Consider the following 14,169-nt stretch of genomic DNA (forward strand, 5'->3'; position numbering starts at 1 on the left):
TGGGGACAAGGTGCTTTGGAAACCCGTTGCTGTACGTCGGGCCAATTCTAGGCAATTCCAAGCTGTTCGATTGGCTGGCAGCTACCTACGTTTCTAATCCGGACAGTAATAAATTGAGCAAACAAACTAGAACAGAACACTCCCACTTGGTGGTCACGCATTCCATCTTTTGTGTACCATCCCATACGCAGTTGTGGTCACGTCTTCATCATCACTATCAATCCCATAAACCTTCTTTATTGCATCATTGCAGAAAACAGCTATTAGTCCAGACGACTAAAAAGGGACATCTTGACATTTAAGCTCGACCCCAATCCAGCAATCATGTCAGCAGCCATCACTCTTACCCTCCCCGGAGATTACGGGTAAGCACAGTCTTTGATCCTATTTGCCGTAGCACAGCATGCATGAGATGGATTTGTTGTAGGGTACCCCAAACAGGGCCCAAATCCGAAATCTTGTCCACCCACCTTCACATACGTTGGGCAAAGAACCCACGGAGTGAATCCTGGGGGGAAGATGAGACACAAACAAAATATAGGGAAAAGAGACATGAAACTAAATCAAAAATACATTTGAATCATACAGCTACGTCCTCCTGGCCGCCGCCTCGTCCTTTTTCCTCCAGACGTACCACATGGTGCTGTCGGCCAAGGCCCGCAAGGAATCAGGATTGATGTACCCCATCGCCTACGCCGAATCCCAAGTCGCGGCCAAAGACCCCAAGGCGTACGCCTTCAACTGCGCCCAGCGCGCTCAGACCAACTTTACTGAGAACGTGAGTCTTTTTTTTTTTTTTTTTTTTTTTTTTTTGCCTCTCCCTACAGAATTGGAAGGCTTGTTTGAGCATTGACTGAACCCGAATGAAACCTGCAGCTCACACCTTTCCTCGGTGCCCTGCTCATCGCCGGCCTGAAGTACCCCATCCCGAGCGCCGGCCTCGGAGCCGGCTGGGTTTTTTCCCGCTTCATCTACGCCAGCGGCTACACTACTTTCGGCCCCAAGGGTCGTGGAGTGTAAGTACATCTTGGATCTCTATCACCATTCCTTGTTACAAAAACGACACCCGCTAACCTTTCACCCACCAACAGCGGCTTCATCGGCTCCGCCTTGGCTGACTTGTCCCTGAAGTTCATGGCACTCTACGCTGCTTACAGCGTGTCTTTTGGCCAGTAATTTCTCTGTTGCTACGAGTAACAGAAGGCCCATTTCTGTTGTTGTGCTTTAGGTGGAAATTGTACCATCGTAACTCGCATTCAATGTGTGGAGTAATCCTAGACAAAACAGACAATCGAATGATTGAGTCAATCACGAGTATACCATGATTTGGAATTACACAGTTGTTACAATGTACGCTCGTTGTTCAGCCCGTGTTTCTCTCCGTTGGTGGCCGCCATTCCAATTTCAGGCCCTCAAAAACCCTCCTTTCGGCAGTGTGCATATCTGGCGCCGGCACGCCATCTCTGCTCTCCAGGTCCACCCATCGGCCATCGGCCCGTGATCTGATGCCACTGCTGTCGAACTTGAGATTCAATTTTTCCTTGCAGTACTTGCGCATATCTCGCTGGAATGTGGTCCCGCTAGTCCAGCCAAGGACAGCACAACCTGCCGTCTTCCAGGGGCTAATGATTATGTCCACCTGGCGGTGGGGATTTGGATTCTTCTTAGCACCTGGCTTTGGTTCTTGCCACACCACCAAAGCCTTGTCTAACGTGTCGAAGCCTGAACCGTGCGGTTTGGGAGCACTCCCTTTCCAGGCCACAGGCTTTTGGCCCCTTTCTGAGTTCTTGACAGTATAGCTCAGAGTGTGCGTGACGTAGTCGCTATCTGAGAGGCTGTCTACGAGCATTGTAACGAACCTATCTGTCGCAGACTCGTCTGGGTGGCTGAGAATCAAGTCGACGTCGCCGCTCTCATCCTTGCCCCTGCGGTAACCGCCGACTATGACCATCTGAAAGCCACTTCGAATCTTGTTGGCATGCTGGAGAATTATGTTGGCAATCTTTTCAACCTCTTCCCGGGATATCTTCAGCTGCAGTTCGTCATAGTATTTGACGCCGATCTGCTGGACGCGGGTGAGCGACTCCCAGCCATACTCGACGACATCATCGAGGTCCCTCCACCCTTTGTTGTACCATTCTCTGGCGGTCGTGTCACCCACGCCCCACGTTGCATGGAACTCCCGAAGAATCTTGAGTCTAGGATCTTGAGTAGCTTCCTCGACCTCCTTAATCTTGCCGGTGTGTTTCCATTCCTGATAAAGGAAGGCTATCTTTTCGTTACATCCAGGTAGCCTTTGGACCTCTATGGAAGGTTGTCAGCATGATCTCATCCTAACCAGACAGTATGCAACCATGCTACGCAGCGATACCTACCTATATGCGTCGTCAAGCCGTACGGGTACGCTGCCAGGCTGGCTATTGCAGTCGAGTACGCCCGCACGCCGATAGAGTCTCCGTTCAGCAGCCTAGTGGTCCGTATCTCCTTCAACTGCTCAATAAACGCCGAGTTTGGAGGGTTGGCCGGCGTAGGCCGCTGACAAGAGTATACACTGTGGAGGAAGCTTGGTATAGGGGGCAGGTTCTCCGCAGCGTCGTGTTCCGATGTTGATTCAGGCATTAGGTGTGGTACGTAGGATTGGGGTTGACCTCGTCTTCTCTTAAACGAAGGCATCGAATGTGCGCTGCCAGTACCAGCTTGCTTGGCAGCAGCTCCTTCCTTAAAGCTGGCCGCGATCTGATTGATGGGTGGAAACGGCTCTTCTCTTCCTAGGTTTATGCCCTGGTAAACAACATAATCGTCTATGGGAAGCACTTCTCCCTTGGCGATCGAGTCGGTGAACCATGCCAACTTGGCCACCTTAATGAGGCTTCCCACTGTTGTAGGGGTTGTGGTGTCACCCATTTTAGCCTCTGGGTCCTGGGTCGCATCATGCTCTGGCAATCTCCTTCGCTTTGTTGGCGGCTCATTTGCCTCGAGGTTTCCCAATGGCACCTCGCTAGTCTTGAGCCCGATCCTACGGAGCTCAAATAGGGCCCTTTCCCTCTTGCCAACCTTACCGATAACAACATCTGCTTCCCTTACGTCATATGTGAGAGTAGGTATCTGCTCCTCGATAGAATACAATTCATCCGGATCCATGTGGGAGGCGAGCAGATAAATGACTGGGAAGTGGAGGGCCATGTTTGTCGTTCAGATGCTGAGAAGATCCGATGCCAGTCAACAAGTGAGTTTCTTTTGAGTACATACTCAAGATACTTTTTCCCTTTGCTTCTCCAATTCTTCCGCGTTAGCTTTGGAATAGATTAAACCAACGCGTTATAGACTTGAGTTTTGGCGTTTACCTTTGAAGATATAAGTCGTTCGGTGTTTGTGAAGGAAAGAGGGCGCGAAAACAGCAACAGCGCCACAATACCGGAGTCAGAGGAAAGCAGAAAAGACGCCAAGTTGTCTGAACGTCGAGTTCCACCACAAAAAAATAAGGTAAAAGTGACGAAATGGCAAGTGAAGTGTAGGAAATAGACGATGTCATGATGTGCCTGGAATGGGTTCAGAAGGGTTAGGGTACGTACGATGGCTAACACATTGTCAATTGTCGAGGTCGCATCGCATCCAATTCAATTTGGCTGACTCAGCACCCCTTTGATGTGATGGATGATCCACACCGTCCCGCCGCGTTCGTCCTGTGGCAGGCATCTTGAGCTCCTTGTCCGTCGCCAACCTAAGCTTACATCTTCAACCAAGACCACACCATCTCAGCTTCGCGAAGATTCTCTCCGCCACAGAACCGCCAAAGCAAAAGTCGAGTCTCAAATCGAGGGTGCAATTTCTTGGAGCTCTTCTGATGCTTTGCGCCACCAACCCCTCAGCAGCGAGTGCGTGAACACATCATACACTACAGACGGAAGCTGTCGCCTCGCTACAAAGGCACGCCCAAAACCCCGGAAACTCCTGCAGGTTTCTTCCGACTCCTGCGCAACACCCGCATAACATTCAAAGTAGTCTTCTTAGGGGAAGAAACAATGATTATTGTTACTGGGGCAAGGTAGCACCGATTCGCGTGCTGCGGCCAGGAAGCCGGGGCTGATCCTCCCCTCTCGAATCTCGAAATTTATAAAGACGCTCGTTTCCCAGCAGACTTGGGGTTATCGCGGTTTAGACGACATTCAAACACAAGACGCACAGCCTCGAATAGTATTCTGAACCGGGTGAACGAACCCAGGCGACACATCAAAGACACTGTCAAACCTACCGCAATCAACCCGACGAGGGGACCTGCTCCATTTCTTCACGGCATCTGACTGACAGAACCCAACCATGGATCTCGCGCGAACGCTGGTGCGCTCCGTCGTGCGCGCCTTCTACGACACTAAGCACATCTTGGTCGTGGACGCGCTCGTCATCCACTCGGCCCTACGCGACGATGACCTCGCCTACCTCATGAACATGAATACAAAGGACCTGCACAAGCTGTGCGGTCGCCTCAAGGAGGACCGCTTCCTGACAGTGCACACGCGCCCGGAGCTCAAGGAGGGCCAGCAGCGGCCTGTGAACCGCATGTACTACTTTATTGACTATCGCCAGACCATCGATGCCATAAAATGGCGCGTCTATACGGTCGACAAGCAGATGCAGGGCGTCACCGTGCCCGCCGACGAGCGCAAGGAGTACTTTTGCCTCCGCGTCGGCTGCAAGAAGGAGTACTCGCTCATGGAGGTCCTCGACAAGCCTAGTGCCAGGGGTTTCCTCTGCCACGACTGCGGCTCCGTCCTCAAGCATGACCCCGACGGCGGTGGCGGCGGCCACAAGCAGTCGACCCGCATGAACGACCAGTTCAAGTTCATCACCGGCATGCTGCCCCAGATCGACTCGGTCGTCGTCCCCGAGTGCACCTTTGACCTGGCCTACAACGCCGCGCGCCCCGTCGTCCGCGACGCCCTGCACCAGGTCGTGGCCAGTGTCGCCGTCGAGCCCACTCACCGCCAGGCCGCTGTCAAGGGTCTGGCTGACACGGGCCCCAAGTCCATCGATATCAACCTCTTGTCGGCCAACGGGCCCTCCGAGGCCGACAAGGAGGCCGAGCGCCAACGCAAGGCCAAGCACGCCGAACAGAATGCCCTGCCCAGCTGGATCGCCCAGAGTACCATTAGCGGCGAGGCATATGAGCTCGACCCCGCCAGGACCGGCGCCGTCGCCGGCGCGATCGCCAGCACGACCACGACCGAGACCAAAAAGGACGCGATGGACGCAAAGGACCACGCCGAAATCGACGACTACTTTGCCAAGCTCGCCAAAGAGCAAGAGGCTGAGGCGGCCAGGAAGGCGGCCGAGGCCGAGGAGGAGGATGATGACGACGACGAGGACGACGATGGCATGTTTGAGGATGTCGTTGCCGGCGGCACCCCGGCCGTGGAGACCCCCAAGTCGTCGTTGAAGCGCGAGGCCTCTTCGGGCTCCGAGGGCAAACCTGCAAAGAAGGTCAAGGTTGAAGAGCCAAGTCCAACAGTAAATGCCGCAGCAGACGCCGCTGGAGGCGATGAAAGCGATGATGAGATTGAATTTGAGGATGTTTAAGGGCGTTTATTTATTCATTGTTTTTCTTTTCTCTTCTTCTTTCTATTCTTGTAATCTATTCACACAATTCGGGGACAAAAACAAAACAGGGAGCACTAAAATTACGAAGCATAGATTATACCAGACACCACGCGCAAGCAGAATTAATCATTACCATAACCATTGACCTTTACCATGCTGATTTGTAACGGGTGAAACGAATAACCAACACCATAATGACGAAATCGTCTATGACGATGACGCTGGTGAAGATGTCAGAGAGCCCGTTTATAAATACTTTTAATCTTGGAACGTTAAGAGTGTTGCAAGCGGCTGGGAGGCTTTCCAACGCTTGCAATGGCCTGCCCAAAGGGACATGACCCACTCGCTCCGCCATTCAATCTCAAAGTTGAGCCCGTCCTCACCATACTCACACCAATGACGGCTAGCTACCATGGAAGGATTCATCAGTTGTATAAAATTTGCGGCACTGTAGCCCCCGTCTACTCGGTAAAGCCAACGGCGCTGTCCATTTTGAAAATTCCACAAAAAGAACTAACACATAGTCATCATCGCTTTGTCCACTCCCTTTCTCCTGGGACCCTATCGCATCACTGCTTACAAGTTACCTGCTTGATCCGACTACTAGTTGGTGCCACTAACAGCCAACCTGTGCAAGCGGAACAGACACGTTAGTATTCGTTTGTTTTTCACGCACGACCGTCAGACTTCAACTTACTTCATGAGGTGGTCCATAAAAGTCTGCAGCGAAACGTCATCTGTAAAGATGGTCTGTGCCGTTTGTGCACCCACGCCACCGTATGCGCCGGTGGTGTGCGTTGTCGAGGGATTCAGCTTTGAGAGCAGGAAACGTGCCTGCGATCCACCTGCGTCACACACGATGAAACGAGGCAAGGGGAATCGGTCCGTAATGAGCTCCTATATGAGATTTTAGTATTCGAATCTGATCTGAATGCGCCTGAGTAGGACACCCAACTTACCATGGCATCCTCCTTTGGCTGTTGCAGCAGCTGGGCAAAGTTCTCGTATCCCTCCTGGTCCTGGTATCCGGCCTTCTTCCACTGTGCGATGGTCTCGCCGTGGAAAATGAGAATGTGGAAGAAGGTGTCAAGCAGCAGAATGTGCGTGGGCTGGATCGAGGCTGAGTCGAGCAGCACAGGCTGTCCACCTTCCTGGTCAAACGTGTATGTATCCAGCGTGGGCTGGATCATGATGAGGGAATTGCTCACGTCCTCGTGGTTGAGGACATGTCGGTAGAAGGCAGTTTCGTCGGGCGAGTTGTTGAAGACCTGCAAGAACTGACTCCTCCTCAGGTGGAACATGAACTGCGGGTAAAGAGTAAAGTTCTTCTCGAGCCTGAAAGATGACGGGTCGTCTTTCCTGTAGTCGGCAAACCTTGAGCAGAGACTGATAAGCATCCTGTCGACCCAGCGCAGAACATCTGGTCCGTCGTCTACTTCCGCCTTGAAAACTGCGATCCTCGACATGAGCACTGCGGCAGCCTCCTGGTCAAAAGACTGTGCAATCGCCGGATCTCCGGCGGGACCGCCTATGTTCCGGGCAATGGTTGTGACCCTCAGGTGGAACTGTCCAGATGAGTGCTGGTAATATGTGAGAAATTGCATCATCCCTTTCTGAGCTGGTTGGGCGTGTGACGGGCCACCTTGTGCAACCTCGAAGTAGATGCCGTAGCTTGATGTTGGGTCAATACCGCACATCTTCCACGAGCACGTGTTGCCAATACCGCACTCGGTCTCACCGACAGAGGTCGACTTCTTGTTCATCGAGACGGCGTGACCAATCAGACCTGTAACCTTGAGCTCCTTGGTGGTCAGGACCTCCAAGATACCGTTGAAACCCATGAGCAGGTTGTCGTCTCCATCCTTTTCGAATACCCTCACGAACGACTGCTTGAACATGGACGACGTAAAGCTATCGACCAAAATCATATGACCACCTGTGGAGTTGCTGAGACCTTTCATCTCCAGAAGACCGACCTGGTCAAGGCAACCAGCAAAGATATCTATTATGTGCCCGTTATGGGCGGTCCGCTTGGCCAGAGTGTCGTAGAACTGCAAGTATCATGTTAGACACTATCCCTCGCACCAGATGACACCCTAGCAAAAGATTAACGCATACCTTGAGAGCCTTCTTGTAGTACTTGATGTTGTCACGGTCAATGTCGTGATGCGACCGCATGGGTTCCCTGAGCTCGGAGCTGACAACCATACCGGGGCCCTCAGTGGCAGGACCGGCAGCAAAAAGCATGATGCGGCCACCAGAGTTCTGGAAGGAAGACTCAAGAAGACCAACAGCGACGCTCAAGGCTACGCCAGTGCAACGCAGCGGTCGCCTATCGTTGGCAACTGGCCATGGGTCCTTCTGGAGCTGCTCCAAGGCCTTGGTAAGTTGGAACTCGCACTGGGAAACCGGCATCAAGAACCTAGAGGCGGGTCCCATAGGCATCGGGCGTCCCGGCTGGGGCTGCATGCCCGGGCGGACGGGCATCTGGCCGAGGCCAAGCATCTCCTGAACCTGCTTCGGCGCATAGTCCTTGCTACCACGGAAGACATACGACTTGGCGCACTCGGTGTAGCCAATCTCGTGGACTTGAGTCTGTAGCGCATATGCGCATTAGCTAGACGAACCATTGACATCCCAGTCTACAAGAGATGATTTGAACCCACCATTGTGCCGTAGGTGATGAGGCCGACGAGGGCGTTCTCAGGAAGGAGGCTTAGGCTCATGACGAGAGACTCCTTGAGAGCGTTGAGGCTGTCATCCTCCTGGCAGGTATCAACCACGTAGAGAAAGATAGGCGGACTCGGGGCCGGGCGGGACAGGCGGTACTCGATTGTGGTATTGGATGGGTGCAGCTCTGGAGGGATGGCGTTGGCCGTGATGTCCTTGTAGTGAGGCGGCAGAGGGTTTCGAGAGAGACAAAACGGGCAGATCCAGAGGCGAGCACGAACATCAACCTGGCTGTAGCAGGTGTGGTTTGTTGTCAGCATGCGATTGCCGCCGGTTCTTGTAATATCACCTGTTCATGGTGAGATGCAGAAACGTACCAGAATGGGTTCAGGACGGAACGGCATGGCTGCTTGCAGGTGACGGGCTCGAACTGCAGCAGGGGAGTGTCTGGCTTCTCCTTCAAAGGGGTGTAGAGGGCACCGATCGGGACGACGAGGCGAGACGCTTCCTGCAAGACAGTGAACGCTTAGTGATCTGGCCTCGAGTGGCAGTTTGAGGGCATTGGGCGACGGCGAGCGCGGTCAACCGGAGCGAGCGGAACTGACCATGCGCGTGCTCGGAAAGACGTTCCAGCTGAGGCGGACGCCATCGCGATCCTCAACCTCGCTCCACTGTTCCTTCAGGTTTTCATAATCCATGGTGGCGTGCTCTGGTTATATGCAGCCTCCAAGAGTCGGTGGAGAATTAGACGGGTTGGCGCGATAGCGGCTATAGCTTGCGGTATGCACCGGTCTTGAAATGCAGGGGCGTGATGCCCGCGTGATGTTGACCAGACTGACTTATTTCTTGATTTTTGGCTCAAAGGTTCAGGGTGTCATGGTAGGTCTACATGCGTGAGATAAATAAGTTGGTAGATAGAAAATAGACAGTCCGGAGTTGGATGCTCGTCTAATAATCTGGAGCTGTTTGCTGGCCCCTCGCCAAAAAGGACACCACACCTCGAGCAAGCAAGCTTCCAAGGCGTCGCACGGCTCGAGGAACACACATTGTGGCTAGTTCATTAGTCTAGACTCTGGACCCCAGGCCCCTGTCAGTGGCTGTGTTGTTGGTGGGGCACAACTTATTTCGAATGACCTCTGCGGGGTTAGGGTATGTAAGTTCTTTATTCTTGGAAACTTCTTAAACGCTTGGAGTCTTTGCAGTCGGAAGCCTTCCAGGTCTAGCCGGACTATCAATGAGAAGATACTTTTGGCGACCGGAATGATGCCATGAAGGAAACGATCAATCGCGGCTGTTTGTTAGACATTTCGCATACCTAGGTACCCACATTCATTCCTCGATATAGGGTAGCTCAGATATTCCAAACTTGATTTTCATACATACTGTCCTAGGGAGGACTTGACGATTCGTCAAACCTGGAACCCCCACTCCCAGCCTATCTTTGATCTACTTACTGTTCAGCTGAGTCACAAGTGTGCTCCAAAAAAAAAAAAAAAAAAAAAACTATTAGATCCTCACAGTCTCAATTTTATGACGATAAGCAAAAGCCCTGAGATTTGGTTCTGTTTTTCTTTTTTTGCGAGATCATTCCGTTCAAACTTGAACCCATCGTCGGATTGATACCCCTCGTCAGATTCTCATCCACCAACGACAAGCATCATGACCACATCGGCGCCCCGGAAAACAGTAAACTTTATAACAGGCAACCAAAACAAGTTGGCCGAGGTCCAGGCCATCCTAGAACCTACAATCGAAGTCCAGAGCCAAAAGCTCGACCTGATCGAGGTCCAGGGCACCCTCGAGGAGGTGACGCTCGACAAGGTCCGCAGGGCCGCCGAGCAGGTCGAGGGGCCCGTTCTCGTCGAGGACACATGCTTATGCTTCAACGCACTCAAGGGTCTTCCAGGCCCCTACATGTGAGTGCATCTGTGTCGAGATAGTCCGTAATAACTTCTGTCTACTGACATGATATTGTCTGTGTTTTCTCCACTGTTCCCATACCTTAGTAAATGGTTCATGGAGTCCATCGGCCACGATGGCCTCAACAACCTCCTGGCAGCCTATGAGGACAAGTCGGCCCAGGCGGTCTGCACATTCGGCTACTCAGCAGGTCCAGGAAGCGAGCCTATTTTGTTCCAAGGCATTACTGAGGTAATCAAGCTTTTACTGTAGTTTCTTTACTTTTTCCTATCTCAACTCGGCTAAACACTCATATACTTGAATTACAGGGCAAGATTGTTCCCCCGCGAGGTCCTCCATTTTTCGGTAAGCAAGTTTTGTAGATTCCCTAGGACTGTTCGCAATAGACTAGTTATATCGTCTGACACTAGGCTTGTTGAAAATCTAGGCTGGGACGCCATCTTCGAATACGAAGGCCAAACGTAAGCTGCACGCACTTGAAATGTCCATTCTAACAACACTAATATTGGCCAACAAAACACAGATATGCCGAGATGGACAAGGCAGAGAAGAACAAGATATCACACAGAGGCAAGGCTCTGGAGAAGCTTCAGGCATGGTTCGCTCAGCGGGAGAACTAATGCTTCAAGTCGACACAGTGTTACCGTCAAATTGAGAAGGAGGTTGTAAAGGGAAGGCTTTGTCAATTTATCATCTGGTATCTCAACTCTCATCCCCCACAATGCCTTCGCTATCTCACGCTCTTACTCGTAACCCACTTGTAATGACGCATAGTGGGAGACCAAAGTTTTGGCGCCCCCATTGACAAACAAGACAACAACCATTGAAATGCACAAGCGATGCCTAATATATGGTGATCCGAACCGCTTCATGAGAAAATTGCAACCCTAGACTCCAGGCTAGATGCCAACATAAACGAGAAAATGATGCGTCATAAAGATATAATACAAAGTGCAGCCTCGCCCTCGGCCTCATCACTCCGGACCAGTGAACCAGTCGAGAGGGCACGCAGACTATGCGGGCTGCGGTGGTTTTAGTTTTAGGAGCTCAAACTCGCGATACTTCTTCAGATACTTGTTGCCCCGTCGGTATGGCTTCAGAGCCAGATCGGGGAACTTGTACTCAAACTGGCGGCCTACCAGCTTAAGGATGGCACTGGAGTCGCGGAACATGGGGTCGAAAACAAGAAGATTGGTGAGACCGCTCTTAAGCTTCTCGAAGCCAACAATCGTCATGGAGTGCCCTGTATGAAATTGTTGCTACAATTAGCAGCCGTTCATAGTTGGCATCAGGAATAGAAGACTTACCGGCATGCTGAAAATAGATTGGTGGCATTTTTGTGCGCCGAACCTTGTATTCTGGATTAAAGTCGCCAGACTGGAAGTAACGTTCAACTTCCTGCATCAGGCGTGCTTCTGACCTACCGGGCTCTCGGTTCTTGAACCCTTGAGCCTCGCAGCTGAATGGTCGAGACAGTTAGTTCAGTTGTATGGGTTACAAGCTGGGTTTAGAAGTGAATGAGCAAAACTCACGGAATCTCGAGGCTGCACAAGACAGCCTGCGCTTCGGGTGTGCCAATATACTTCCGAGTACCCTTTACACCACCTGTCTCAACCCGACCTTGGGCGTTGATGCCCTTGTCCCATGCATTTTCGATTAGATCCTGTATCCTAAAGACAGACGGGAGCCCGTCAAAATGTTGATGGCCTGGGAATGAAACAGCATTGATATAAGACACCATCATTTGAATGTTTCGATAGCCACAAAACCCGCCTGCATGGTAGTTGCGTTAGTCACATCCAAAGTAACCATAAGACACCGACCTCATCCTCCAAGGCAAATAAACACCCACAACGCTGCATGGGGCTCACCTTCTCTCTTGAGTTTTGAGACATGCTCAACTTCTGGGTGGCAAAGATATGCATACTTCGTAGTGGCACTCTGCTCAAGCAGTTGTTCAAGCACCGGTAGTACACCTGCATATAAGCCATGCAATATTGTTAGTAATGAAAACACAGACACAGTAAAAATGAAATAAAAAACCAATCCGTCCTGGAGTATGAGGTTATAGTACCTTCAGCTCTGACCTCCTTCCCCTTGCGCAGATGCGAAACCAGCCAGGCGGGCATGGTCTGCTCGTGGGCATATTTTCCCAATTCTGCCTTTCCAAGTCGCTTTTTCTCCTGGACCTGAGCCGGGGTCATCAATGGTGGCGTAGTGGAGCCTATTCCAGGTGCGTGGTTCACTGCCTCGGGTGTAGCGGTGCTGCTGCTGTGCCCACTGGAGCTTCCCGCTTTGCTCCTGCCACGCTCGTGGTGCCTGCGTGATAAAGCAGACGATGGGCGCGAAATCAAGCCCATCCACTGCAACAGAGACGACTGTCGGTGGCTTCCGCCGCTGTGTCGCTCATTGCTGGCATCTTCGGCCCGCTGACGGTGACGGCTACCATTATCGCGAGGCTCACGCCGGCTCCGAGGCACGTGATCATCGTTCTGACTTCGTTCTTGCGGCAAGACCTGTGTCATGCGAGTCTGGTTCGCGGCGGTTGCTTGAGCTCCGGCACTTGATAACGGACGAGAGCCACCACCTTTCCGGTTGAAGGATACGGCGTTCCCATCTTCGGGCCCTTCCTCCTGGGCGTGGAGCTCGACGTGGTATTCCATCTCGTCACCCCGAACAACCTCGCCACAGCCATCAACGGTACACTCGGCGTACTGGATACCGGCTGTGTCGTCCAGAGCAAAGCCACCGTTTGCGGCTGCAGAGACTGTGCTGCTATTGTTGCTATCCCTGGCGACGAAGGGAGACTCGCCCTCGGGGTGGACGTGTTCCATATGCTGAAGAAACCATGCGTGAGCTTATATCTCCTTGACACGGGACATGCAGGGAAAAGAAAACCAAGATCAACAAGAGAGAAGAAGATAGGAAAATCGAGGAAATAAAACGCAAAAAGCAATAAAAAGATAAAAAAAATAAAGATAAAACAAGGCTCAGAAGAAGAGACGGTAGGGATTTACAAGAAGTACACCATATTCGTTAGCCTCGTAGCCGCAAAACGGGCAACTCGCCCGTGGGTGTTCAGGGCGCGTCATGGCGGTAACGACAGTGCTTTGTGCTGCGCCTGCACGCCTGCAGTGTTCCTCATGCGACGACTCAGTTCAGTTGCATCAGTGCCCAACTGCCCTTGCAACCGACCCCTAAATCGCCTCGAATGTGTAGACAGGTTTCAGATGCCGCCGTAAATCTTTCCACCACGCTGGGAAGTGTTTTTATTTGTTTTTTGGGGAAGCCTCCTCTGCGTCGTAATTTACCCGCAATGTTCGGATCGTCGACGAAGCTGTGAGCCGGGATGGGCCCTCGCCCTGAAGACCAGGCGAATCGAATCGGTCAAAGTTGGGGGGTTTTTTATGCGCTCAGACGACAACACAAAGACGGTCTATCGACGACATGCAGCTATGTAGGTACTGTATACCCACGCGACGGCGCGCGCTGCTCTGCAAGATCTTTTACCGGTAATTAAAAGAGAGCAAAGAAATCGAAAGAAAAGAATGTATGTTTGTTTTTTTGCGTGGTCAGTGAAGCAGCGTCAGACCCAGGCGCCGCGGCTGATTAGACCACCCAGGTGACTGTGGAGACCTCGGAAAGCCACTGCTACAGTGAATGAGTACTGCGCCCTGGAGATGATGAGTGGTCACTTCGGACGACCAGCATGCACCACCTTCAGTCAATTACCTAGGTAGGTACCTAACATTCGGATGGATTGCGTAAGGCAGCAAGGGCAGGTACCAATGTTAGTAACAGACGCCGAGAAGTAAATATATAAGGTATATATATAAGCGATTTGTTCAATTTTGGATCCTGGTCAGGCAGGTGACATCCGTAAGACCAACAAATGACCCGGCTGCAGGTAAATTCAGTAAAGCCAGGCACGACCTGAAGGAAGCAATTGACAAGGATGTGGCGGCCATTCCGAGGAAGGCCATG

General features: G+C 52.0%; 6 protein-coding genes across 6 annotated transcripts; 3 read left to right on the top strand and 3 right to left on the bottom strand.

Annotated features, from left to right (window-relative positions):
• The first annotated feature begins 110 nt into the window (after positions 1-110).
• Positions 111-1,421, top strand: MGG_06907 (uncharacterized protein). Its single transcript, XM_003709593.1, has 4 exons — positions 111-365; positions 589-778; positions 877-1,016; positions 1,092-1,421. The coding sequence occupies exons 1-4, from the start codon at positions 325-327 to the stop codon at positions 1,174-1,176; spliced, it is 456 nt and encodes a 151-aa protein (XP_003709641.1). The 5' UTR covers positions 111-324; the 3' UTR covers positions 1,177-1,421.
• On the bottom strand, positions 1,191-3,540 carry MGG_06908 (DNA polymerase beta). The gene is made up of 3 exons (XM_003709594.1): positions 3,345-3,540; positions 2,376-3,270; positions 1,191-2,304 (listed from the first exon to the last, which is right to left on the bottom strand). Exons 2-3 carry the CDS (start codon positions 3,181-3,183, stop codon positions 1,364-1,366), a joined length of 1,749 nt encoding a protein of 582 aa, XP_003709642.1. The 5' UTR covers positions 3,184-3,270; positions 3,345-3,540; the 3' UTR covers positions 1,191-1,363.
• A 167-nt stretch (positions 3,541-3,707) lies between these two features.
• On the top strand, positions 3,708-5,742 carry MGG_06909 (uncharacterized protein). Its single transcript, XM_003709595.1, has one exon. It carries the CDS (start codon positions 4,318-4,320, stop codon positions 5,572-5,574), a length of 1,257 nt encoding a protein of 418 aa, XP_003709643.1. The 5' UTR covers positions 3,708-4,317; the 3' UTR covers positions 5,575-5,742.
• A 309-nt stretch (positions 5,743-6,051) lies between these two features.
• MGG_06910 (protein transporter SEC23) lies at positions 6,052-9,258 on the bottom strand. The gene is made up of 7 exons (XM_003709596.1): positions 8,871-9,258; positions 8,643-8,773; positions 8,262-8,556; positions 7,714-8,190; positions 6,555-7,646; positions 6,293-6,492; positions 6,052-6,223 (listed from the first exon to the last, which is right to left on the bottom strand). Exons 1-7 carry the CDS (start codon positions 8,961-8,963, stop codon positions 6,199-6,201), a joined length of 2,313 nt encoding a protein of 770 aa, XP_003709644.1. The 5' UTR covers positions 8,964-9,258; the 3' UTR covers positions 6,052-6,198.
• A 103-nt stretch (positions 9,259-9,361) lies between these two features.
• MGG_06911 (rdgB/HAM1 family non-canonical purine NTP pyrophosphatase) lies at positions 9,362-11,155 on the top strand. The gene is made up of 5 exons (XM_003709597.1): positions 9,362-10,181; positions 10,272-10,416; positions 10,494-10,530; positions 10,613-10,646; positions 10,709-11,155. Exons 1-5 carry the CDS (start codon positions 9,925-9,927, stop codon positions 10,803-10,805), a joined length of 570 nt encoding a protein of 189 aa, XP_003709645.1. The 5' UTR covers positions 9,362-9,924; the 3' UTR covers positions 10,806-11,155.
• MGG_06912 (uncharacterized protein) lies at positions 10,854-14,029 on the bottom strand. Its single transcript, XM_003709598.1, has 6 exons — positions 13,203-14,029; positions 12,260-13,022; positions 12,057-12,161; positions 11,718-11,958; positions 11,493-11,644; positions 10,854-11,428 (listed from the first exon to the last, which is right to left on the bottom strand). The coding sequence occupies exons 1-6, from the start codon at positions 13,275-13,277 to the stop codon at positions 11,199-11,201; spliced, it is 1,566 nt and encodes a 521-aa protein (XP_003709646.1). The 5' UTR covers positions 13,278-14,029; the 3' UTR covers positions 10,854-11,198.
• Between the last annotated feature and the right edge of the window lie 140 nt (positions 14,030-14,169).

This window comes from Pyricularia oryzae, chromosome 1 (genome assembly GCF_000002495.2).
Source record: "Pyricularia oryzae 70-15 chromosome 1, whole genome shotgun sequence".
Classification (NCBI taxonomy): domain Eukaryota; kingdom Fungi; phylum Ascomycota; class Sordariomycetes; order Magnaporthales; family Pyriculariaceae; genus Pyricularia; species Pyricularia oryzae.

Excerpts from the sequence above, each read along its gene's own strand:
- MGG_06907 (XM_003709593.1), top strand. The coding sequence starts at position 325 with ATGTCAGCAGCCATCACTCTTACCCTCCCCGGAGATTACGG. Across the intron at positions 779-876 it reads AGACCAACTTTACTGAGAAC|CTCACACCTTTCCTCGGTGC; the intron begins GTGAGTCTTTTT and ends TGAAACCTGCAG. Across the intron at positions 1,017-1,091 it reads GGCCCCAAGGGTCGTGGAGT|CGGCTTCATCGGCTCCGCCT; the intron begins GTAAGTACATCT and ends ACCCACCAACAG.
- MGG_06911 (XM_003709597.1), top strand. The coding sequence starts at position 9,925 with ATGACCACATCGGCGCCCCGGAAAACAGTAAACTTTATAACAGGCAAC. Across the intron at positions 10,417-10,493 it reads TGTTCCAAGGCATTACTGAG|GGCAAGATTGTTCCCCCGCG; the intron begins GTAATCAAGCTT and ends CTTGAATTACAG. Across the intron at positions 10,531-10,612 it reads GCGAGGTCCTCCATTTTTCG|GCTGGGACGCCATCTTCGAA; the intron begins GTAAGCAAGTTT and ends TTGAAAATCTAG.
- MGG_06910 (XM_003709596.1), bottom strand. The coding sequence starts at position 8,963 with ATGGATTATGAAAACCTGAAGGAACAGTGGAGCGAGGTTGAGGATCGC. Across the intron at positions 8,191-8,261 it reads TCATCACCTACGGCACAATG|ACTCAAGTCCACGAGATTGG; the intron begins GTGGGTTCAAAT and ends TATGCGCTACAG. Across the intron at positions 7,647-7,713 it reads ACTACAAGAAGGCTCTCAAG|TTCTACGACACTCTGGCCAA; the intron begins GTATGCGTTAAT and ends TGATACTTGCAG.
- MGG_06909 (XM_003709595.1), top strand. The coding sequence starts at position 4,318 with ATGGATCTCGCGCGAACGCTGGTGCGCTCCGTCGTGCGCGCCTTCTAC.
- MGG_06908 (XM_003709594.1), bottom strand. The coding sequence starts at position 3,183 with ATGGCCCTCCACTTCCCAGTCATTTATCTGCTCGCCTCCCACATGGAT. Across the intron at positions 2,305-2,375 it reads CGGCTTGACGACGCATATAG|AGGTCCAAAGGCTACCTGGA; the intron begins GTAGGTATCGCT and ends AACCTTCCATAG.
- MGG_06912 (XM_003709598.1), bottom strand. The coding sequence starts at position 13,277 with ATGACGCGCCCTGAACACCCACGGGCGAGTTGCCCGTTTTGCGGCTAC. Across the intron at positions 13,023-13,202 it reads ACGAATATGGTGTACTTCTT|CATATGGAACACGTCCACCC; the intron begins GTAAATCCCTAC and ends TGGTTTCTTCAG. Across the intron at positions 11,645-11,717 it reads TTGTGCAGCCTCGAGATTCC|CTGCGAGGCTCAAGGGTTCA; the intron begins GTGAGTTTTGCT and ends TCGACCATTCAG.